General features: G+C 42.7%; 1 protein-coding gene across 2 annotated transcripts in view; it reads right to left on the bottom strand.

Annotated features, from left to right (window-relative positions):
* The window catches only part of Ap3b2 (adaptor related protein complex 3 subunit beta 2), a 34,996-nt gene that overhangs the window by 10,282 nt on the left and 4,468 nt on the right, over nucleotides 1-20,246 (bottom strand). For both annotated transcript variants that reach the window (XM_005320185.5, XM_040274693.2), the window contains exons 2-14: nucleotides 12,981-13,056; nucleotides 12,771-12,845; nucleotides 12,359-12,454; nucleotides 8,848-9,008; nucleotides 8,317-8,383; nucleotides 8,029-8,211; nucleotides 7,645-7,928; nucleotides 7,350-7,404; nucleotides 6,925-6,996; nucleotides 5,782-5,844; nucleotides 5,330-5,462; nucleotides 4,952-5,061; nucleotides 4,148-4,324 (exon numbers count right to left, since the gene is read on the bottom strand). In XM_005320185.5, coding sequence (XP_005320242.2) covers nucleotides 4,148-4,324; nucleotides 4,952-5,061; nucleotides 5,330-5,462; nucleotides 5,782-5,844; nucleotides 6,925-6,996; nucleotides 7,350-7,404; nucleotides 7,645-7,928; nucleotides 8,029-8,211; nucleotides 8,317-8,383; nucleotides 8,848-9,008; nucleotides 12,359-12,454; nucleotides 12,771-12,845; nucleotides 12,981-13,056 — 1,552 coding nt within the window. The remainder of the gene's footprint in view (nucleotides 1-4,147; nucleotides 4,325-4,951; nucleotides 5,062-5,329; nucleotides 5,463-5,781; nucleotides 5,845-6,924; nucleotides 6,997-7,349; nucleotides 7,405-7,644; nucleotides 7,929-8,028; nucleotides 8,212-8,316; nucleotides 8,384-8,847; nucleotides 9,009-12,358; nucleotides 12,455-12,770; nucleotides 12,846-12,980; nucleotides 13,057-20,246) is intronic.

The following is a 20,246-nucleotide window of genomic DNA, read 5'->3' as shown; positions in this document are numbered from 1 at the left end:
CCACCTCAGCTCACCAGGATGTATGGGAATTACAAGGCTGCTCAAGAGAGCCTAGGAGATATACTTTAAGAACAGAAAAGTCTTCCACTGACCAATGGACCCAAGTTGCCATGGAAGTGGAGAATACTGACTTCCTTTCAATAACCTATGTTAACATACACCTTGCAACTACTTATTATTCTGTGAAAACTGACCATATAAAAAATACTAAAACACTTGCCTAGCACATGCAAGGCCCTGGGTTCAATCCTCAGCACCACATAAAAATAAATAAATAAGGGTATTGTCTACAGCTAAAAAAAATAAATGTTTTCTAAAAAAATACTAAAATAGCCAAGCATGATGGTGTATGCCTATAATCCCAGTGGTTCAGGTGACCAAGGCAGGAAGATTGCAAGTTCAAAATCAGCCTCAACAACTTAACAAGGCCCTAAGCAACTTAGTGAGATCCTGTCTCAACATAAAAATTAAAAAATGAAAACAGGGCTGGGTATTTGGCTCAGTGGTAAAGTGCTCTGGGTTCAATTCTCAGTATTAAAAATAAATAAATAAATAAATAAATAAATAAAGGCTCAGGCAAGAGGATCACAGGTTCAAGGCCAGCCTCAGCAACTCCTTGAGACCCTTAGCAACTTAGCAAGACCCTGTCTCAAAATGAAAAACAAAAATGTGTAGCTCACTGATAAAGTACCTTTGGGTTCAATCCCTAGAACCGAAAACAATTCAAAATTAAAATAAAAATAATTAAAACACATCCTCAATTCACAAACTACACAAAAATACATTCTATATGGGTATGGCACACAGACTTTGTGGTCTTTCCTACCAGTCCCTGTTTACCAGTATTTGCACCTTTGTGTAATTACTTCACCTTAGTGTAGGCAAGACCTGGAACTTGCTTCTGATCAATAGAATGCAGCAAAGGTGACAGGGATAGAAGACTCTGTCTTGCTTGCAGCCAGGTTCTGGTTTTTAAGAAAAAAGTGTCACACTGGGAGGCCTATGTGGAAGCAGTTGATAGCAGCCTCCAGAAGCTAAGGGTGTTCTCCAGCTAACTGCCAGCAAGAAGCCAGGGCCTCAGCCCTATAACCTTGAGGAACAAAACTGGCTACCATATGAGCTTAAAAGTGAATCCTTCCCTCCAGAACCTTTAAGTAAAAACACATTCTATATGGATGTAGCTCTATGGTAGCCTTGCATAAGACCTAACAAAATCATTCATGGACCCTGATGTTTAGAAACTGAGAGAAAATAACTCTGTCTTGTCTGAAACAGTAGAAAACTGATATAATGGATTTAAAAATATGAAACCAGAAAAAGTTTGGAGGAAATTGTAAATGAAAAATATAACTGATATGTGAATATTAAAAACTTTCTAGGGCTGGGGTTGTGGCTCAGAGATAGAGCACTCCCCTAGCATGCATGAGGCACTGGGTTCGATCCTCAGCACCATATAAAAGTAAAATAAAGATATTGTGTCCACTCAAGACTAAAAAATAAATATTAATAAAACTTTCTAAACATGAAAGTACTGGAAGAAAACAGAAATGAAAAGATTAAAATATTAGACAATTTTTTAAATTATTAAAAAAAATTTTTTTAGTTGTTGCTAATGTGGTGCTGAGAATTGAACCTAGTGCCTTACACATATCAGGCAAGCGCTCTACTACTGAGCCACAATCCCAGTCCCAAAATATTGGACAATTTACAAATGAACAACTCACTTGACATAAAAGCACCCGCCAAAAGCATTCCAGGCAGTTATCCCACATGCTATAACCAGGTGGCTGAATAACCACTTTCTTTACCAGTCCATCAAACCCTCTGTCACTTTTATCTATTGAGCCTGTGTGTAACAGAATCTGATTATCTATAATGAATCATAGGACACAGTCACCATCTTGGTAATCCTCTTGGTCTCAGCCTGATCTGGACCTGGCATGCAGCAGAATCAGTAAGGAGGGAGGAATGACTCGGATTGCTCTGGCCTTGCAGCAGAGGCAGATTGTTATTTATGGTACCAAGATGAGGGAAGGATCATTGCTGTATTGCAAGGATGGCCATGTGTATACCCAAGCTACCTGCCTCCTAGTATGCAAAGATTCCCTGTTCTCCACCACTTTCAGAACAGGCTGGGAAGAAAGAAGGGAGAAGGACAGTTTGGGGTCAGAGTCATTTGCCTGAACAGCACATACTGGGTGTCCTGGTGGGGGATGGGATCCTTCATATCTTGCCTAGGAGAGGGGTTTAGCTGTATATATCCACAGCTCTCTGCATTAACCCTGACTGTAATTCTTACTACTTTGTATTTAAAATGTTTATTTTTATGCTGTTTCTCTTACTTAATTATGAGCATTTAGATGCTAGTAAACATGTATACATTCTCAAATCCCCAGAACATAGCTAAGTGCTGGGTAAATAGCAGGCACTCAGGAAATGTGTGTTAAATTAACGAACAAACAAATGCACATGTAGTTGATAGTGACAACTTTTTAAGAGTCCCAGGACTTGGTGGTTCTTCCTACCTCAGCTTGAGGCTGGGGCTCATGCTAGTCACCATGAATCAGAATAGTGACTCCAGAAATCAAGTGCCACCATCCAACATTGGGCAGGACCAGGCTTATGAAAACATGCCAACCTCTCCATAGATTAGTCCCTGGGTCTCAGGACTGCGGTTTAGTCCTAGGCATGTCAGACTCCCTCCACCCCTACTACCTGGGCAGCTCCCCACCCTTTCCTGGGTGTACCAGGGCCTTATGCATGTAAACATGTTCTATCACTGAGCTACACTCCACATCCCAGCCCAGTTTCATCATTTCAAATGTTCCTTCAACCTGCTCCTTCCTCTCATCTGAACAAAGAAAGAACACAAACATTTGATGGAATACTTCCCCAGGGTGCTCCCTCTAACTTCTCTCTCTCTAATTTACTTCCATACAATACCAAGACGTAGTACTTTGTTGCTTCCATATGGCAGCAACAACCGTGTAGATGTTATCCTTTGGACTTCTGACAAGAACCCCAACACTTGGGGACTCTATGTACCTCACTTGAGTCCCTGGTCTCATGATAGTCACCATGAATCAGAGGAGCTAGTGAAGAAGCCAAGTGCAACCATCCAAAGATTCCCACAGAATGACAAGAAGCCACCTTCAGGCCTGGCTAGGACGCTACGGTCTCCAGGGAATGGCCCTGCTGTAGATCCCATTCACCCAAACATTTTGCTTCAAAGATTGACAAACTTTCTCTATAAAGGACCAGAAAGTAACTATTATAGGCTTTGGGGGCCTACAGTTTCAACTCATCAACTTTGCCACTGTAGCATAAAAACAGCCATTGACAAAACATATTGAACAAACATGGCTGTGTTCCAAAAACAAAATTTTATTTACAAAAACAGGCAGCAGACAAGACATGGTCCATTGGGCAGTAGTTTGCCAATTCCTGTCTTGATGAACTGAATGGGATAGTGAAGGTAGGAACTTTCCTGGTGTTTGGTGTCTCCAATACCTTGAAAAAGTTCTATCCATGACACTTTATTCTTAGAACCCTCTGGAGCCATCTCAGGGAATGCTAGACACCCATGAATCTTTTGACACCTGATATTCCATTTTAGTCAAACCTCATCCTTGGCTATGGTAGCCCTCAGAATCCTTCACCTTGAGAATGAGGTTAATCACTAGTACCACCCAAGCCTGAGCAGTGACTTACTCTCTTTTCCCTATCACAGGTTGGCCATGTATCATCAAGCTTTGGGAAGAAGCAAAGCCTGTACTTCCAAGGATGTATCCCCCATCAGTGCCTGTCACTGCTGGCCCCTTCCATTAGTTCCAATCAACTGAGGTTCTTCACAGCCCAGGGTTCCAAAGGTGGCAGATAGAGACACTTCTATTGGCAGACATGAATCACAGTCTCACAGGATAGCCTCTCCACAGTGAACACTAGCCCTACCAGGCTCCTGATTCCCCAGAATAGTTATGGATACTGGAGTAGCATTAGTTATTTAGGAAGACTAGCCACCTCCCTTGATTCACCTTTCCCCAAATAGAGACTGTAGTTCAAGTCTGCCTGAAGTATGCCAAAAGAACACTGCCTAAGGCAGTTTCTGAGGACTAGAATATAGGAGGAGTGTGTATGAGTCTTTAACCTGCTTAGAGTTGGTCAGGTAAAGCTTGGCTGCCAGGTTGATGACTTGTAGCTTAACAATGTCCTCCTCTGCTGTGAATGACTTGGCCATTTTTCTCAGAACATCAGGTGCCATCCTGGGGACATGCTCACAGTACTCTCCGATGAGCCACAGTATGCTGGCTCGTGCCATGGGCACCTGTAGGCATAGGAGAGGAGTTAGAACTGGGATAAAAGTGGCAATAGGGACTGCTAAGGAAATGGCATCCCTCTTGTTTGTGCTGGCCTATATAGTCATCTGGGTTCTCTGAAAGTGGGAGTGGGGCAGGTGGAAGAGAGGTTAGAGGTAAGCATTTTCTGGACAGCACTTTCCCTCTTCCCTAGGGTTTCATTAGAATGGGCAGAGCCTCAGACCCAAAAGTTAGTCATGGTTTAAAAGACTGACTTTTGGGATTCATTGTCCCTCATCGCTCTATTGCTATGTTATTCTTCAGGAATGTCATGTTTGGATTTTTCAACTCAGCAGTGACATAGAGAAACACAGAATTTGTCAGTCAGCCATTCCTGGCCAAAGATTTAGAGAGAAAATGAGAGTAGTGGTAAAGGCTATGGAGCTCAGTGAGGGATCCTCAATGGGAGGCAAATCTTAGGCAACAGGGTAAGGATCACATGATCCAGCCTCTTTCTTCTACCTGAAGATCTTTTAGAGCCAATGTGGAAGTTTGCAGAGTTGAGTTTTGATAGGGCTAGAGTATTTAGTTATAAGGTCTTAAAATCATAGGGACAACATTGGGGTGGATTGGGAAACGTAGGATTACTCCCTCACCTGGATGTTGTCTGTGAGCTTTGCCAGGTGTTTGATGATCTCTCCATGCTGTGCTGGCTGCATCTGAAGCAGCTTTTTAATGACCACCACTGACTCTGCGACCACAAGCTCTAGGGAAGGAGAATGAGTATGTGGGCCCAGGGATAATCATATGGCCACACCTAGGTGGACACATCTGCAATGCCTTCATGGCACTGGCTTTTGTCCTCAACCTCCATACTTTTCAGAAATATAGGAATACTCAGACACTAACTGAGCCAGACAGACCAATGAACACACATTGTGCCTAGATAGATAGAGAATACTCATTAGTCAGAGTCAGACATGCAGGCATACACTGATAATCAAAGTTGGACACTTAGACAGGCAAACACTGACCATCACGGTTGGATAGAAGCTGCACTAGACCATTGAGGCAGGTGTCACGAACTCGGCCTATGTTAGTTGCACAGCGCCCAATGGCCTGGATGGTGGCTGCCACAAAGTCTTTGTCCATGCTGCGAATGTAAGTCTGTGGGACATTGTGAGAGAGAAACATCTCATAGGTAGCACCTTCATGACTCTGCAAATTTAGGGTGATTTTGATCTTTCATTTTATGGCTTATCATGCCAAAGACTAATCTTGGGAGAGATGTCCCAACCCTACACCCATCTAGTCCTTCCTTAGCCCAAAGTCAGCAGAAGGCATTGGAATGGGGACACAAGATAACACTTTTTCCAGCTTTGGGCTCATAGGAAAAGCATAACTGGGGCAACTGTCACTGAGCGCAAGAATTAAAGGATACCTCCTCCTGGGACCCTCTGAATAGGAGTTGCTCTCTGAACCATACCTGAAATTCCCGTAGGACGGTAGGAATGTTGGTTTCATTGGCCAGGTTAGTCAACACTTCTAGCTGCAGGAAGGGGTAGAGGAGCAGAAAGTGGGCAGGGTGGCCAGTGGGGTTTCCATGTTTTCATTTCAAACACACCTCACAAACCAGAAAACAATTCTCAGGAATTGCATCGTGCTTAGGTAAATGAGAAAACTGAAAGATGACAAAACTTGTCCAAAATGCAAGAGGTCCAGTTTGCCTCTTAAATGGATTCTCTGACAGAGTATATTTATAGTATAAGCATGTTACCTCTTACCTCCTTTGAAAACTTAAAGCTTCCTTTTGCTATTAGGATAGAAACTAAGTTCTGTAAGTCCCTGAAGGATCTGACTGTTACTGACTCACCTTTTCCACTATTCTCCCACTTGTCCTCTATGCTCCAGTTATATGCCCTTCTCTACCTCAGGGTCTTTGTATATGCTCTTCCATTTGTGTGGAACAGTTCTTTTCTGCATTTACCTAGGTAGCCATGTTCATTTCTCAAGCCTCAGCTCAAGTCTCAACTTCTCAAGGAAACTTCCTTAATACAACTAGAAAAAGTCCTTCTTCACATTTTATAATTTTCTACTCTCTTCTCACTTTACTATCTTTCAGGAACAGATTTTTCCATGTGTCTCATGATTAGCTACTTAATGTCTCCTCCTCTTTCCAAACAGACACAGTAGACAGAGACCCTACCCATCCACTAGCAGAGGGTCCTAGTGGAGGGTCCCTGATTAGCTTGCTCCATCTACATGGGGGGACACAAAAAATTGCTGTGGAAAAAGTATGGAGTCAGGAGAATTTTGTGACCTTGGGGCAGTTACTACATTTCCCAGAGTTTATGTTTTTATAAAATGGAGGTTATGTATACTTTATAGGGTTGTTATTAAAATCAAGTTACTTCTTATGTGAAGAGTAACTTGTGCATAGTAGGGAAAGGGCAGTCCCCTTCTCTTTGGCTCTCAGAGCAAACAGCTGCAGTATAGGAAGCCCTAGACTTAGCCCCAGAAACAGGTCACCACCAAGGTGGCCACTGTCAGCTGTTTGAATGAGTATGTGGGAATGAAGAGGGAATAGGGAGGGTCTGGAGAGGCCAACTGCACTTGGCCCATCACTCACCTTTAGGATCTTAATCTGGGTGGGATCAGTGGACCTGATGTAGAAGCTCTTCAGGTAAGGCTCAAACATACCCTGGTACAAGAGAGCATCCCCAGGGAGTTTCAGTCCATCCCCAGGCCTGACTCTTCCAGAGCCTCCCTCCCCTCCTGACACTGAGCCTACTACCCTTCCAGCTTCACCACTGCCCTCCCCTTCCCAAGTCTTCACCTCCCCATCTCAGATCTGACTTGTTCTTTTTTCACTGGGCATCCCCACTCAGTGGTCCCTCATGATCCAGGCCTTGTTCCTAGCCTGCATTTGGGGATCTTCCCTTTCCCACACTTTGCACAGCAAGAACAATCCCCCATCTTGCCCTATGCCAGCAATAGTGCCTCCAGAGCCCACAGGAGCCTTCCAGGCAGAGTCAGCTCGGCTTGCATGCTCACCCGGCGCTTGATGGACATGGTGGCCACATTCTGGAGTACTACGTACTGCACCTCGCTGCAGAGAGGACAGGTGAGAGGTACCAGGGCCCCTCAGATGAGGCAAGGGGCAGTAAGTAGGGAGAAAGACACGTGGGTCAAATAGTTGGGAGGAGAGAGCCAGTAAGAGAAGGGCAGGATGCAGGGCAGTGTGGGAATGGTGAGGAGGGTTGAGGAGGGTGCAGTAGGGTGAAATACCACCAGGACTACAGAACAGCAAGGGTATGGGAGTCAGGAGGCGCTGTGGGGTGTCACCAACCTGTGGCTTCGCAACAGGCGCACTAGTGCCTTGGCAATGACGCCCACCTCTGCCTTGGGTGCCAGGTGGAAGTAGAGCTGTGCCACCGCCATCACCACCGCAGCACTGCGGCTCTGCAGCAGTGGCTTGGTGTTGCGTAGCAGAAGCCGGTGATCAGGATCCATGACATAGGGCTTTCGAGCAGGTAGTGGAGTGGCAGTCGCCTCCTCAGACCCAGTGCCCTTGGCCTCGTCTTCCTCCGAGCCATAGAAGGCTTTCTCAGGGTTCTCCTCTAGCAGGGATTCCTGGAGGGGGCGACAGTAGCACCTGTGGGCACCTTCCTTAGGTGATTCACCTACTAGCTCTGCCCTAAGTCAGGGTTGGCTGGGATCCTGGCCTACTCACGTTCTGGGTGGGACTCAGGAACTGTGTGCGGGCATAGCGGGTGAGCATGCTGATGATGACCACCTGGCCCCATTCCTCCACGTCAATGAGCAAATTACAGAGTTTCCGGTAGTTTTTGTGAATCAGGTCAATGCGCTCTGGACATACCTCCTCGAAAGCCATCACCACGCTGCCTGCCACCAGCTGGGGAACAAAGGCAAGAGAAAGTGAACAGGAAGGACAAAGGACCCTGGGGCAGTACCTGCTCCAACATTTTCTCCACTCCCCCCATGTGCCCATTACACTCACCGTGGTCTTGTCAGCCAGAAGCTTCTCAATGACTTCTATTAGTTGGTCCTTCTGGTCAGAGTCCAAACTGAGGGAGAAATTGTTGATAGGATTTACTCCCTCCTATCCCCATTTTTTTTAGTATCTGCCCAAACCATGTTCACCTCCTGTACCCCAGCCCTATTCATCCAGAGATGTGAGCCCCCACTGTCCTCCAACTCAGTTCCCATATTATTTTATTTATTTATTTATTTTTAAAGAGAGAGAGAGAGAGAGAGAGAGAGAGAGAGAGAGAGAGAGAGAGAGAGAGAATTTTTTAATATTTATTTTTTAGTTATTGGCGACACAACATCTTTGTTTTTGTATGTGGTGCTGAGGATTGAACCCAGACCGCAAGTATGCCAGGTGAGCACGCTACCGCTTGAGCCACATCCCCAGCTCCCCATATTATTTTAAACTCTCAATCTGTAAGACTTGGGAGAAGGCAGGGTGAGTTTGGGGTTTAAGAACCAGTGAGAACACTGAGGAGAGAAGGCCAAGGCTGGGACATACCTGTAGAGTTTAGGGATGGCATGGGCAGCAGTTTTCCGCACATAGGGTGACATGTCTGAGGCAGCTTCTTTGATGGCTAGCATCATGATGGGCACTATAATGGGCACACGGATGCTAGAAAGGACGCGGAGGGCACTGGCACGAATCAGTTGGTTGGGATCCTAAGGGCAGAGGTGGAGGCAGAGCTGTAAGAGGGCACCAGTGCCCTGATGGATGGGGACACCACACCTCTGGAGGTCACTATTTCTGGCTACTACGACCAGCTGTTGAATCCCTGCTTCCTGAACTGAGCCTGGATAAGGTGCCAGTATTGGAGAATTTGGGGGCATTGCCTGCAGGCACTGACTCTTGGCTCTGGCTGAAGAAATATGACACCTGGACAGGTGTGGCAAGGGGCAGCATTGCTTTCAGAAAAAGTAAAAAATCTTCAGAATCCCTAGAGTTCTTTTGGAGAGTCTTTTTATCCCTGAGGTTCTGCCAGCAAATGCAAGTTGGTCTTTCTTCCAAAGAGGTCACCCTTAAATTCTTCTCTCCCAGCAACCTCTCAACAACTGCTCTTCTTCCACAGTGTTTAAGACAGAGTAGCTGCATAGCACCCTCCTCTTTACTTCTATTGCATCCTCTATATATCTGATAATCTCTAGACACACTGTATTATAATCATAGAGCTTAGGGCTGTCTTCCCACTATTAGTGTCATCAACAAGAGCAGCAGCTAAAAATTATTAATCTTGAAGAATGACAATGGAAAAGATGCTGGAATACTAGAGGACAGATGTTACCCTGATTTTCTAAAATGGAGAAAGAGTCACAAAACCACAGATGAAATTGATGACAATCCCTAGAAAAATTCTGGAACTGATTTTTAAACAGGTGGTTTTAAAGCACTTATTTAAAAAACAGGAGTCTTTATTTCCTTAGAGATAAATCATAACACATCAACTTCTAAAACCTGGTTCTCTTTTTATTTTTTATTATTTATTTTATAGTTGGACAAAATACCTTTATTTCACTCAATTATTTTTTACATGGTGCTGAGGATGGAGCCCAGGGCCCCGAGCGTCTGAGATGAGCACTCTACCGCTGAGCCACAACCCCAGCCCCCTGATTTCCTTTTTTAAAAAACATTTTTATTTTTGGAAATAAATGTAGAGTCACCAAAAGAAAATCTGTTTGCCTTTTTGATAGTGCAGCTAGGCTAGTTGATGTTAGTACTATATCTTGATTTTAGCCAGGCATTGGTGAAACTCTCTCATAACATTTTCTGCATTGCCATGTTTGATATAGCCCTTCTGTTTCACCTAATATGTAAACTTTTTAAAAATATATATATATTTTAGTTGTTGATGAACCTTTATTTTATTTATTTGTATGTGGTGCTAAGAATCAAACCCAGTGCCTCACACATGCTAGGCAAGTGCTTTACCACTGAGCCACAACCCCAGCCCATATGTAAGCATTTTTAAGAACAGAATTCAGTTCTGTTTTATCTCTATTACCCACAGCCCTTTGTACATGAAAGATATTAAAAATTTGTTTCTTGCTATTGATTAAGATCTTTCCTTATAAGACAGGAAAATGCTGACTGGCTAAACATAGTGAAACATTGTGAATCCACAACTTGTTAAAAAAAATTGGTTGGGGAAGGTTTATTAACAGATTGGTGTCAACCTGGAAACAAAATATGCTAAAGATTTGAACAAAGTTTGTGCTCTCCAAATAGCTTATCTTGGAGGAGGACACAAAGTTGAAAGGGACAAAATTAAAATTCAGAATCACCTTGGCTTGAATATTGTGTTAAACCAATAAAACAAAACAGTAGGGTTTCATAGGCAATTCGAGGGATTGTTTGCATAAAAACAGGATGGATTATCTGCTTGCCAGGTAGAGTCCCTCTCACAGGTATTTGAACTAAAAATGTGGAAAGAATAGGGAAGTTACAGGCTATAATTAGAGCTGAAAATCTGATGTGAAGAAAGAAGGCTGCCTGTACTCTGGAAGAATTTTTTTTTTCCTGGAGAGGGAGTGATAGGGATTGAATTTAGAGCCTGGCACGTGATAGGCAACTGCTCTACCACTGAGTCACACCTCATTGAAGATCCCTGGAGGATTCCTGCAGATCCCTGGAGAAAGCACCCATTAAAGACTCATGCATGCACTTAATATACATGAATTCAATACTATATCATGGACAGAACAAAACTAAAGGTAAGAATATTCACAGTTTAAAACAGTATGGTGATTCAGCTCATCACCCCATTCTAGAGGATTTGAATTTTCCCGTTGTCCTTCCCTTTTGGTGATTTCAACTTCTGCCTCCCTCAAATTACACAATAGATGTGATGCAGGTGTTTAAAGATAGGCATTTTTACTACACTGAAACATCCATGACAAGCCAACTACTTCTGGTGCTAAACAGAATAAAGACTGATTTGTTCCACCTCTTCAGAAACCATTGTCTGTACCAAACTTATTGAGAATGAAACTCTCAGGGTTAGTTTTGACATTATGTGTTTTTGTCCTTTGTGCTGATCTTAGAACTCAGCCTCTAAGTGGAGGCTACTCTCATGCATGATAAACTGTTGTTCTCTGTGTAGCTCATTTGTTCTCAGGAAACACTCTGTTCTCCCTAGTGAGTTCCAGGTAAAAAGGTTCTGACGGTCATTGTTCTCTATGGATACCTGAACCAGGTGAACCTATCCATGAAGGAATGAGGAATCCAGATTGTCACTCCCCCTGCAGAATTCTTCCCCAGAGGTTGACTTCTACCCAGCCAGGCCACAATTCACATCTTTACACCAGTGGAGGCAGGGACTAAGGGGTTCTCTAGTGTCAGGGGCTCATGTGATTCATACTGGAGGCAGACTGATATAGTTGGATTGTCTCCACCAAAATTGATGTTGAAATTTAATCATCATTTTGAGGTCTTAGGATCAGGTGGGACCTTTAAAAGGGGATCATATCAGGAGGGCTCTAAATTCACAGATTAATGAGTTAATGGCTTATATAAACAGTGGGTCTGTTATAAAAGCCAATTTGGCTTTGTTATTTATATCTGGCCCTCTCACCATGTGATGTCCTATGCCACCTCAGGACTTTGGAGAATACCTACCAGCAAGAAGCTCCTCACCAGACATGGCCCCTCAACCTTGCCTTCCAGTCTCCAGAACTGTGAGCCAAATAAACCTCTATTCTTTATAGATTACCCAGTCTGTGGTATTCAGTTATAGCAACAGAAAATGGACTAAGATACCATCATTACCAGAGGCACCTAAGAGGTAGAAAGATATGGGCCCTGAGTACCTACTTGATCTATCATGCCCCTTCTGTGCTTGGCCTCCACTCTCTGAGTTCCTGGCTGGTCCTGTCCTCTGACTTAGACCCTAAGTTTTGGCAGGTGAGAAGAAACTTCCAGAGCCTGCTCCCCTGCTCATAGCCTCTATATAGGCCCACTCTTCCCACAGAGTTCCAATGAAGCTAAGACCCTAGGAAGGCAAATGGAGATCTCTAACCTTTAGGCCACGTTGGAAGGTGGAGATGGACAGCAGAGCCAGGTCTTGCTGTTCCTCAGCGTAGCGCACCAGGTACACATAGACAAGCTTCTTCACCTGGGGGAGAGTGGGTTTCTCACCAAGAGATTTTTTTTCATCAGATGCTTGTACATCCACCTCCCAGGATGTCATCACCCCAGTCAGTTGCAGTCCATTGGGACAAATTCATCAGGGGGATATAGCATCCTTGAGAATGTTTCAGGCCCTTCACCCTGATCCATCTCCAGTTGAGGGATATGTAGCCAATGTCTTCTGGATCAGGGACATTTCTGAACATGTTGGGCCCTCAAGAGCTGACTCATTCCCAATCCGGCTTGAGTTTAGTCCTGGCACTGGGGGGATGGGAGGCCCCTCACTGGGTAGTGCTCCTCACCTCTATATTCTTACAGGCCACGTTCTTCACCACAGCAGGAAACAGGTCTGAGGCATTCTTCCCACGGGCAATCATCTTGGTAGTGGGGTCAAAGCAGAGGAAGAAGAGAAGAGGCATAGCACTGATTAGGCGAATGTCCAAGAAGCTGAGGAGAGCTGCTCTTTAAACCCAGGACCCTCCCTATGGAAGGCCCCTTCCCTCCCCTCTCACCGCCACAATCCTCTTCATGGCCTCTAGCTTGAGGGAATCCTTGTTGGTGTCCAACATCTCTTTCAGATCATCATGCCTGGGGGCAAAGGATGGAGGTGGGGGTATCAATCACAAGGGTCCAGGCAGAAAGAAGGGACACAGGCAAGGAAGGCTGAGACAAGACTCAACCAGAGGAGAGGGACTAGAGCAAAGGTGACTGGAAAGGGATAAAATATAGATTAGGGGACTCTGGGTATCAGGAGAAACATGTGGGCCAGCCAGTGTTATGAGTTGAATCGTGTTAAAAGATGTTAAGGCCCTGACTCCTATTACCTCAGAATGTGAGCTTATTTGGAAATAGGTTTGTTAAAGATGTGATTATAGATGCTCTTTCATTTAAAAAAGGGTTACAACCCCATAAATCCATTATAAGTTGAAAATATTCCAAGTTGAAAATGAATTGAATACGCTTCACCTACCAAATGTCAGAGATTAGCCTATCTTCCCTTAAATATGCTTAGAACACTTACATTAGCACAGAATTGAGCACTGAATGAAATATCATATAGCATATTGCCCAGAAAAAAGATCAAAATTCAAAATTCAAAGTAGTTTCTATTGAATGCTTATCACTTTCACACCATCATATAGTCAAAAACTCATAAATTGACCCATCATATAAGTCAGGGACTGTCTATTCTTAAGCTATTATAGTTTGGATTTGGAATGCCCCTCAAAGACTTATGTGTTGAGGGCTTGGTCCCCAATACAACAATGTTCAGAGATGGGGCTTTTGGGAAGTGATTGGTCCATGAGGGCTCTGACCTCATGAATGAATTAATCCATTGATGGGTTCATAATAAATGAACTATTGGGAGGTGGTGGAAACTGTAGGAGGTAGGGCCTAGGTCACTGGAGGCATGAAGAGTACATCTTGTCCCTAGCCACTTCCTCTTGTTCTCTGCTTTCTGGCTCTCATGAAGTGAGTAGCTCTGCTCTACCATGCCCTCTCTACCATAATAGTCTGCCTTACCACAGGCTCATAGCAATGGAGCCAGCCAACCAGTCATTCATTCAGACTGAAACTTCTGACTGTGAGCCAAAATAAACTTCCTCTTTTACATGTTTTTCTCAGGTATTTTGTCATGCAATAAAAAGCTGGCTAACACATAAATTAAATGAGGTCATACCATAGTAGGGTGGGTTCCTAGTCCAATATGCTTGGTCATCTTATATAATATGACAGCCTTATGAAGAGACAAAGATAGAAGAAGAATGCTATGTGAAGAAGGAGGATTGGAGAGATGCATCTAGAAGCCAAGGAATGCCAAAGATTGCAAGCAAACCACCAGAATCTTGGAAGAGGCAAGGCAGTACTCTCCTACAGGATAAAGAGACATCATGACCCTGTGGACATCCTAGTTCAGACTTTAGGCTCCCAGAACTATGAGACAATAAATATATTTTTTCTAAGCAACCGATGTTGTGGTGCTTTGTAACAACAGACATAGGAAATTAATATAGCCAAAGACTGAGAGTTAGGAGACGAAGGAAGGATGAGGGGTGGAAAAATATGGACTGTACTCAGAAAACAAGGCCAATTGAATGGATAAGAAAGACCAGTTAAAAGGAAGTGGGAGGGCTGGGGATGTGGCTCAAGCGGTGGCATGCTCGCCTGGCATGCACGGGGCGCTAGGTTCCATCCTTAACACCACATAAAAATAAAAAATAAAGATATTGTGTCCACCTAAAACTAAAAAATAAATATTAAAAAAAGGAAGTGGGTATTCAAGCAAGAATAGGTTGCCTTTGCTCCATACCTAGTGTGTTTGCAGGTCCTGACCTCACAGACAACACCGATTCCAAGGACTAGACTGGTCCCAGAGACTTTACAGATAAATAGTCTTACAATAAAGACCAGATTTATCACTCAACATTCAACAATCATTCAAGGAAGTTATAAAACCCTAATGAGAGAAATATACAAACATTTGAATAAATAATCCCTTGTGCTTGGTTGAGGAAAATAAACATAGTAGCAAAAGCAATACATAAATTTTACATGCTGTCTGCTGAATTCCAAAGCAATAATTTTCTAAAACTTTGTTAAGTAATAGTGAACATTATCTGGAAAAAAAAAAAAACATCAGTAGGTAAGTACTCCAAAGAATATTTTTTGGGAAAAGAAGGATGGCAGACAGCTCATCCTTCTAGATATCAAAACATAAAACAAAAGACAATGATAAATGCATATTGTACCAGGTTAAAAACAGAAGATAAAAAATCACTGGGGAGGAGCTGTGGCTGTAGCTCTGTGGCAAAGTGCTTGCCTAGCATGTGTGAGGCATTGTGTTTGATCCTTAGCACCATATGAAAATAAACAAATAAAATAAAGGCATTCTGTCCATCTACAACTACAAAACTTTTTTTGGAAAAAGATGCTTGGGCTGGGGATGTGGCTCAAGCGGTAGCGCGCTCGCCTGGCATTCGGGGGACGCTGGGTTCGATCCTGAGCACAACATACAAACAAAGATGTTGTGTCCACCGAAAACTAAAAAATAAATATTAGAAAATTCTCTCTCTCTCTCTCTCTCTCTCTCTCTCTCTCAAAAAAAAAAAAAGATGCTTTAGGATTGGGGATGTGGCTCAAGTGGTAGTGCGTTCGCCTAGCATGCGTGAGGCACTGGGTTTGATCCTTAGCACCATATAAAAATAAACAAATAAAATAAAGGCATTCTGTACATCTACAACTACAAAACTTTTTTAAAAAAAGATGCTTTAGGGTTGAGGATGTGACTCAAGTAGTAGCGTGCTCGCCTAGCATGCATGAGGCACTGGGTTAGATTCTCAGCACCACATAAAAACAAAATAAAGATATTGTGTCCACCTAAAACTAAAAAATAAATATTAAAAAAATGCTTTAAAAAAAGTCACTGGGGAAATTTCATGAAAGGATGTAAGTTGATACTTTAGGAACAAATAACTCCCCAATGTTGGAACAACTGCTATGCACCAAAAAATTTAAGTTGTGCACATACTTCACACCAAAATAAATACCACATTTACTCATAAATTATTTTTAAATATGGAAGGAAAGAGGAAACTTTATTTATTTTTATTTTTTTAAATATTTTTTAATTGTAGATGGACACAATATTTTTATTTTTATGCAGTGCTAAGGATCAAACCCAGTGCCTCACACATGCTAGGCAAGCATTCTACTACTGACCTACAACCCCAGCCCAGAAATTTTAATTTTTAAAATACTTTTAGTTATAGATGGACGTAATACCTTTATTTTATTTATTTATGTGGTGTTGAGGATCGAACCCAGTGCCTTACATGTGCTAGATAAGCGCTCTACCACTGAGCTACAACCCCAACCGAGAAATTTTATTTATTTTATTTTTAAAAAATATTTTGTTTTAGTTGTAGTTGGACACAATACCTTTATTTTATTTTTATGTGGTGCCTCACCCATACTAGGCAAGAGCTTTACCACTGAGCCATAACTCCAGCCCCAGAAATTTTATTTTTAAGGGCATAGAATTACCAGTAATGATATGGCTAGGTTTAATTTTTTTTTAATTTAGGTATATAAAAACTAAATTTAAACCAGGCATGGTGGTACATGCCCGTAATCCCAGAGATCCCACAGATTGAGGCAGGAGGATTATTGAGGCCAGCCTTAGCAATTTAGTTAGACCCTGTCTCAAAATACAATAAAAAGAGCAGGGTATGTGGGGATGTAACTTAGTTGTAGAATGCCCCTGGGTTCAATCTCCAGTATAAGAAAGAAAGAAAAAAAATACCTAAATTTAAAGAAAAAAATATGGCAACCAGAACTACTATTAAAAGTCCCATGCATAGGGCTGGGATATAGCTCAGTGGTGGAGCTCTTGCCTAGCTAGCATGCACAAGGCCTGATGCAAAAAGCCAAAAAAAAAAAAAAAAACCCCGAATAGTTCCACACGTGGTGACTTAAGCAACATAAATTTATTTTCTCATAATTCTGAAGACTATAAATCTGAGTGTGTCAAGGTGTCAATGGGGTTGGTTTCTTACTCTCTCTGGCTTATAGATAGTATGAGAGGTGGGTCAGAGTTAAACCCTAGGAAGGGGTTTATGGGAACTCCCAATTTATAGCCAGTTGGTCAGTTGCAATTGATTTCTGAAGCAGGGGGCAGTCTTATGGGACTGAGTCCTTGACCTATGGGATCTGACACTCTGTCCAGGTAAAGAGTGTCAAAATTAAGTTGAATTCTAAGATACCTAGTTGGCATCTGCCAGATAATTGGTTGTTGGTGAGAAGAAATCCTCACACATTTTAGTTACCAGAGATGATGTTTTCTGGTGAGTGGTGTGTATGAGAGCTGCAAAAATACACTTTTTTTTGTTTTGTTTTTAAACACTCTGTGTTTTTTCCTATCTTTTGTCACTGTCCCTGTGTCTTCATACGGTCTTATCTCTATGTGTACATATGTCAAAGTTTCCTCTTCTTATAAAGAACCAAGTCATGGGCTGGGGCTGTAGCTCAGCGGCAGGGTGCTTGCCTAGCATGCGTGAGGCCCTGGGTTCGATCTTCAGCACACATAAAAATAAAATAAATAAAATAAAGGCATTATGTCCATCTACAACTACAAAAAAAAATTTTTAAAAAGAACCAAGTCATGTTGGATTAGGGCCAACCCTATACTTCATTTTAGCTTAATTGCCTCTTTAAGGACTCTATCTCCAAATAAGGACATATTCTTAGGTACTGGGGGCTAAACCTTCAACATATGAATTTGAGGGGGACACAATTTAGTCCACAGTAGGAACAAAATAGAAAATATTTGGTATATGGTAAATAAAAGTTTAATACTCAAAACTGATAAAGAATTGATATAAATTTATAAGATCTGTGTCCAGCATTCACTGTCAGGGATGCTACAGGCCCATCTGTCATCTGCTTGCCCCATCAGATAGAAAGAGCCCTGAGCTGTTGTTCTCCATTCACTGAGTAGAGCATGGGCCATTTTCGTTGGTCAAATACCCTTGAGTAGTAAACAACATGCCCATCCATACTTAGATGTCCTGAATCTGATAGTCAAAAAGCAAAGATAGAACTGTGAATAAACACATGAAGAATGTATTTATATATAACTGATGGAATTGTTGGCAACCATACCCTCATGTTGCCAAGACAATTTCAAAATGTAGTGAGTAGCTGTGGGGGGGACCTGCACACACTAATCTACCAGATGACACTCTGATAACACTGATAACCCACAGGGTTTGGTGGAGTTTTGTTTTTTGTTTGTTTGTTTGGTACTGGGATTGAACCCAGGGGTACTTTACCACTGAGTTACATCCCGAGCTGTTTTTATTTTGAGACAGGGGTCTCACTAAGTTGCCCAGGATGGCATTGAACTTGACATCCTCCTGTCTCAGCCTCACCAGTCACTAGGACCTGTGCCACTGCACCTGGCTAATCCACAGCTTTTGATTCAAGTGCAAGAACCCAGTCCTAAGAAATATCATAAAAGGAAGAAATTAAAAATCAGTGTATGCAAAGTGAGTCAGAGAAGTGAAGCATTTACAAACAATAGAAAATAGAAATTGAGGCCAAAAATGCTAGGAGAGGGAAGAGCATAATAAGAGAGGTAAATGTGCTGAGTGTGGTGACACATGCCTATAATCCAGCTACTAGGGAGGTATAGACAGGAGGTCTGCAAGTTCGAGGACAGCCTCTGAAACTTTAGCAAGACCCTGTCTCAAAATGAAAAATAAAAGGGCAGGAGATGTAGTTCACCACTGGGTTCAATCCCCAATACAAAAAAAAAAAAAAAAAAAGGCAAATGTGACTGTTGTTGATACTGAGAAATGAAAAATGGCCAACACTGACAGGAAAAGAGCCCAACATAACATGTTCCCTAGTGCCCTAGTCACAGGGCTGCAGAGTGTATAAGTGCCTAACAGATAAAATGAGGAAGGACAAAAGGAACCCTAGGATGCTGATGGCCCAGTAACTTCGGAAAATGTCTTTCCTGAGAAGATTTTTCATAGAAAGCAAAGTAGAAAAATGGTACCTTCCAGAACACAGAGGCCTTTGCTAACTATCAGGTTAGGGGTGAAGAAGATACCTAGACCCGCTCATATTAAATCAAAATTAACATGAGCCTGGGGAATGCTCCCAAAACCAGAGAACATGGCCCAGCCAGGAATAGAATATAACCACCTTATCACCCTCTCAAACACAGCCCTGGTTGTCAGTTCCTCACCGGTGTCAAGCTCAGAACATCTGGGGTGTCACAGACCATTCAGGTGGGTTTGGATAGCACTGAGGGTCACTAGCTTCCCCAAATACAAACGTTCACCCAGGATCCTTTATATATGCAGTCAATTTACACACTCCACAGACACTCACAACCAGTATGATACACACATACCTCAGACACTCCCATATCCCCCATCATGGAATACTTATACTCCCTAGACAGACCCACACACACCCAGATACATAAACAATCCATACATAAACACATATACATACAACCCCTGCTGACACACATCTATAGCTCCCAGAGAAACACACCCACATACGCAACATAAACACCTCCCTCAGAAACACTCCTCACCCATAACCCCCATACTTATGCACCCACAAATACATATTACCATCCCCATAGATCCCCCTACCACAAGATCTCTCTACCACATCCTCATAGGGACCTACATATCCCACACAGATATACTCATCCCATAATACATCCTGCAGTCACACATGCCATTAGGTCACACCTAATAAAAATTAAACTTTGACAAAAGTTAGCCATTCCCATCTCATTCATTAAAATGGCCAGTGGACCCCTTTTTGAGTTTTTTTTTAAAATATTTTTATTTGTCAGTAGACCTTTATTTTATTTATTTATATGTGGAATCGAATCCAGTACCTCACACATGCTAGGCAAGCGCTCTACCACTGAGCCACAACCCCAGCCCTTTTTTGAGATTTTTTTAAATGAAAAATTTAGGCTTTGAGGATCAAATACATCTAGCCTCAGGGCTGCTCTGAGTTTTTCTGAGGACTCACCCTGGGGTGACTCTTCATTTGCCTTCTTTGGGAGGTGTAGGAGTTGCCCAGTCTCCTTTAATTCTGGGCATTTCCTAAAGCTGACTTCTTCACACTTGCTCATACCCACAAATGCCACAGACCCCTGTCAAATGCACACACCCAAGGGCAACACCTCCACCCAACTTCCTGCACACATTCCAGGCCCCTGAGGGAGAAGGGAGTTGAGGGAA

Source organism: Ictidomys tridecemlineatus, chromosome 5, assembly GCF_052094955.1.
Source record: "Ictidomys tridecemlineatus isolate mIctTri1 chromosome 5, mIctTri1.hap1, whole genome shotgun sequence".
Classification (NCBI taxonomy): domain Eukaryota; kingdom Metazoa; phylum Chordata; class Mammalia; order Rodentia; family Sciuridae; genus Ictidomys; species Ictidomys tridecemlineatus.
Note: the sequence above shows the minus strand (reverse complement) of the source record. Positions and strands in the feature narration are given on the sequence as shown.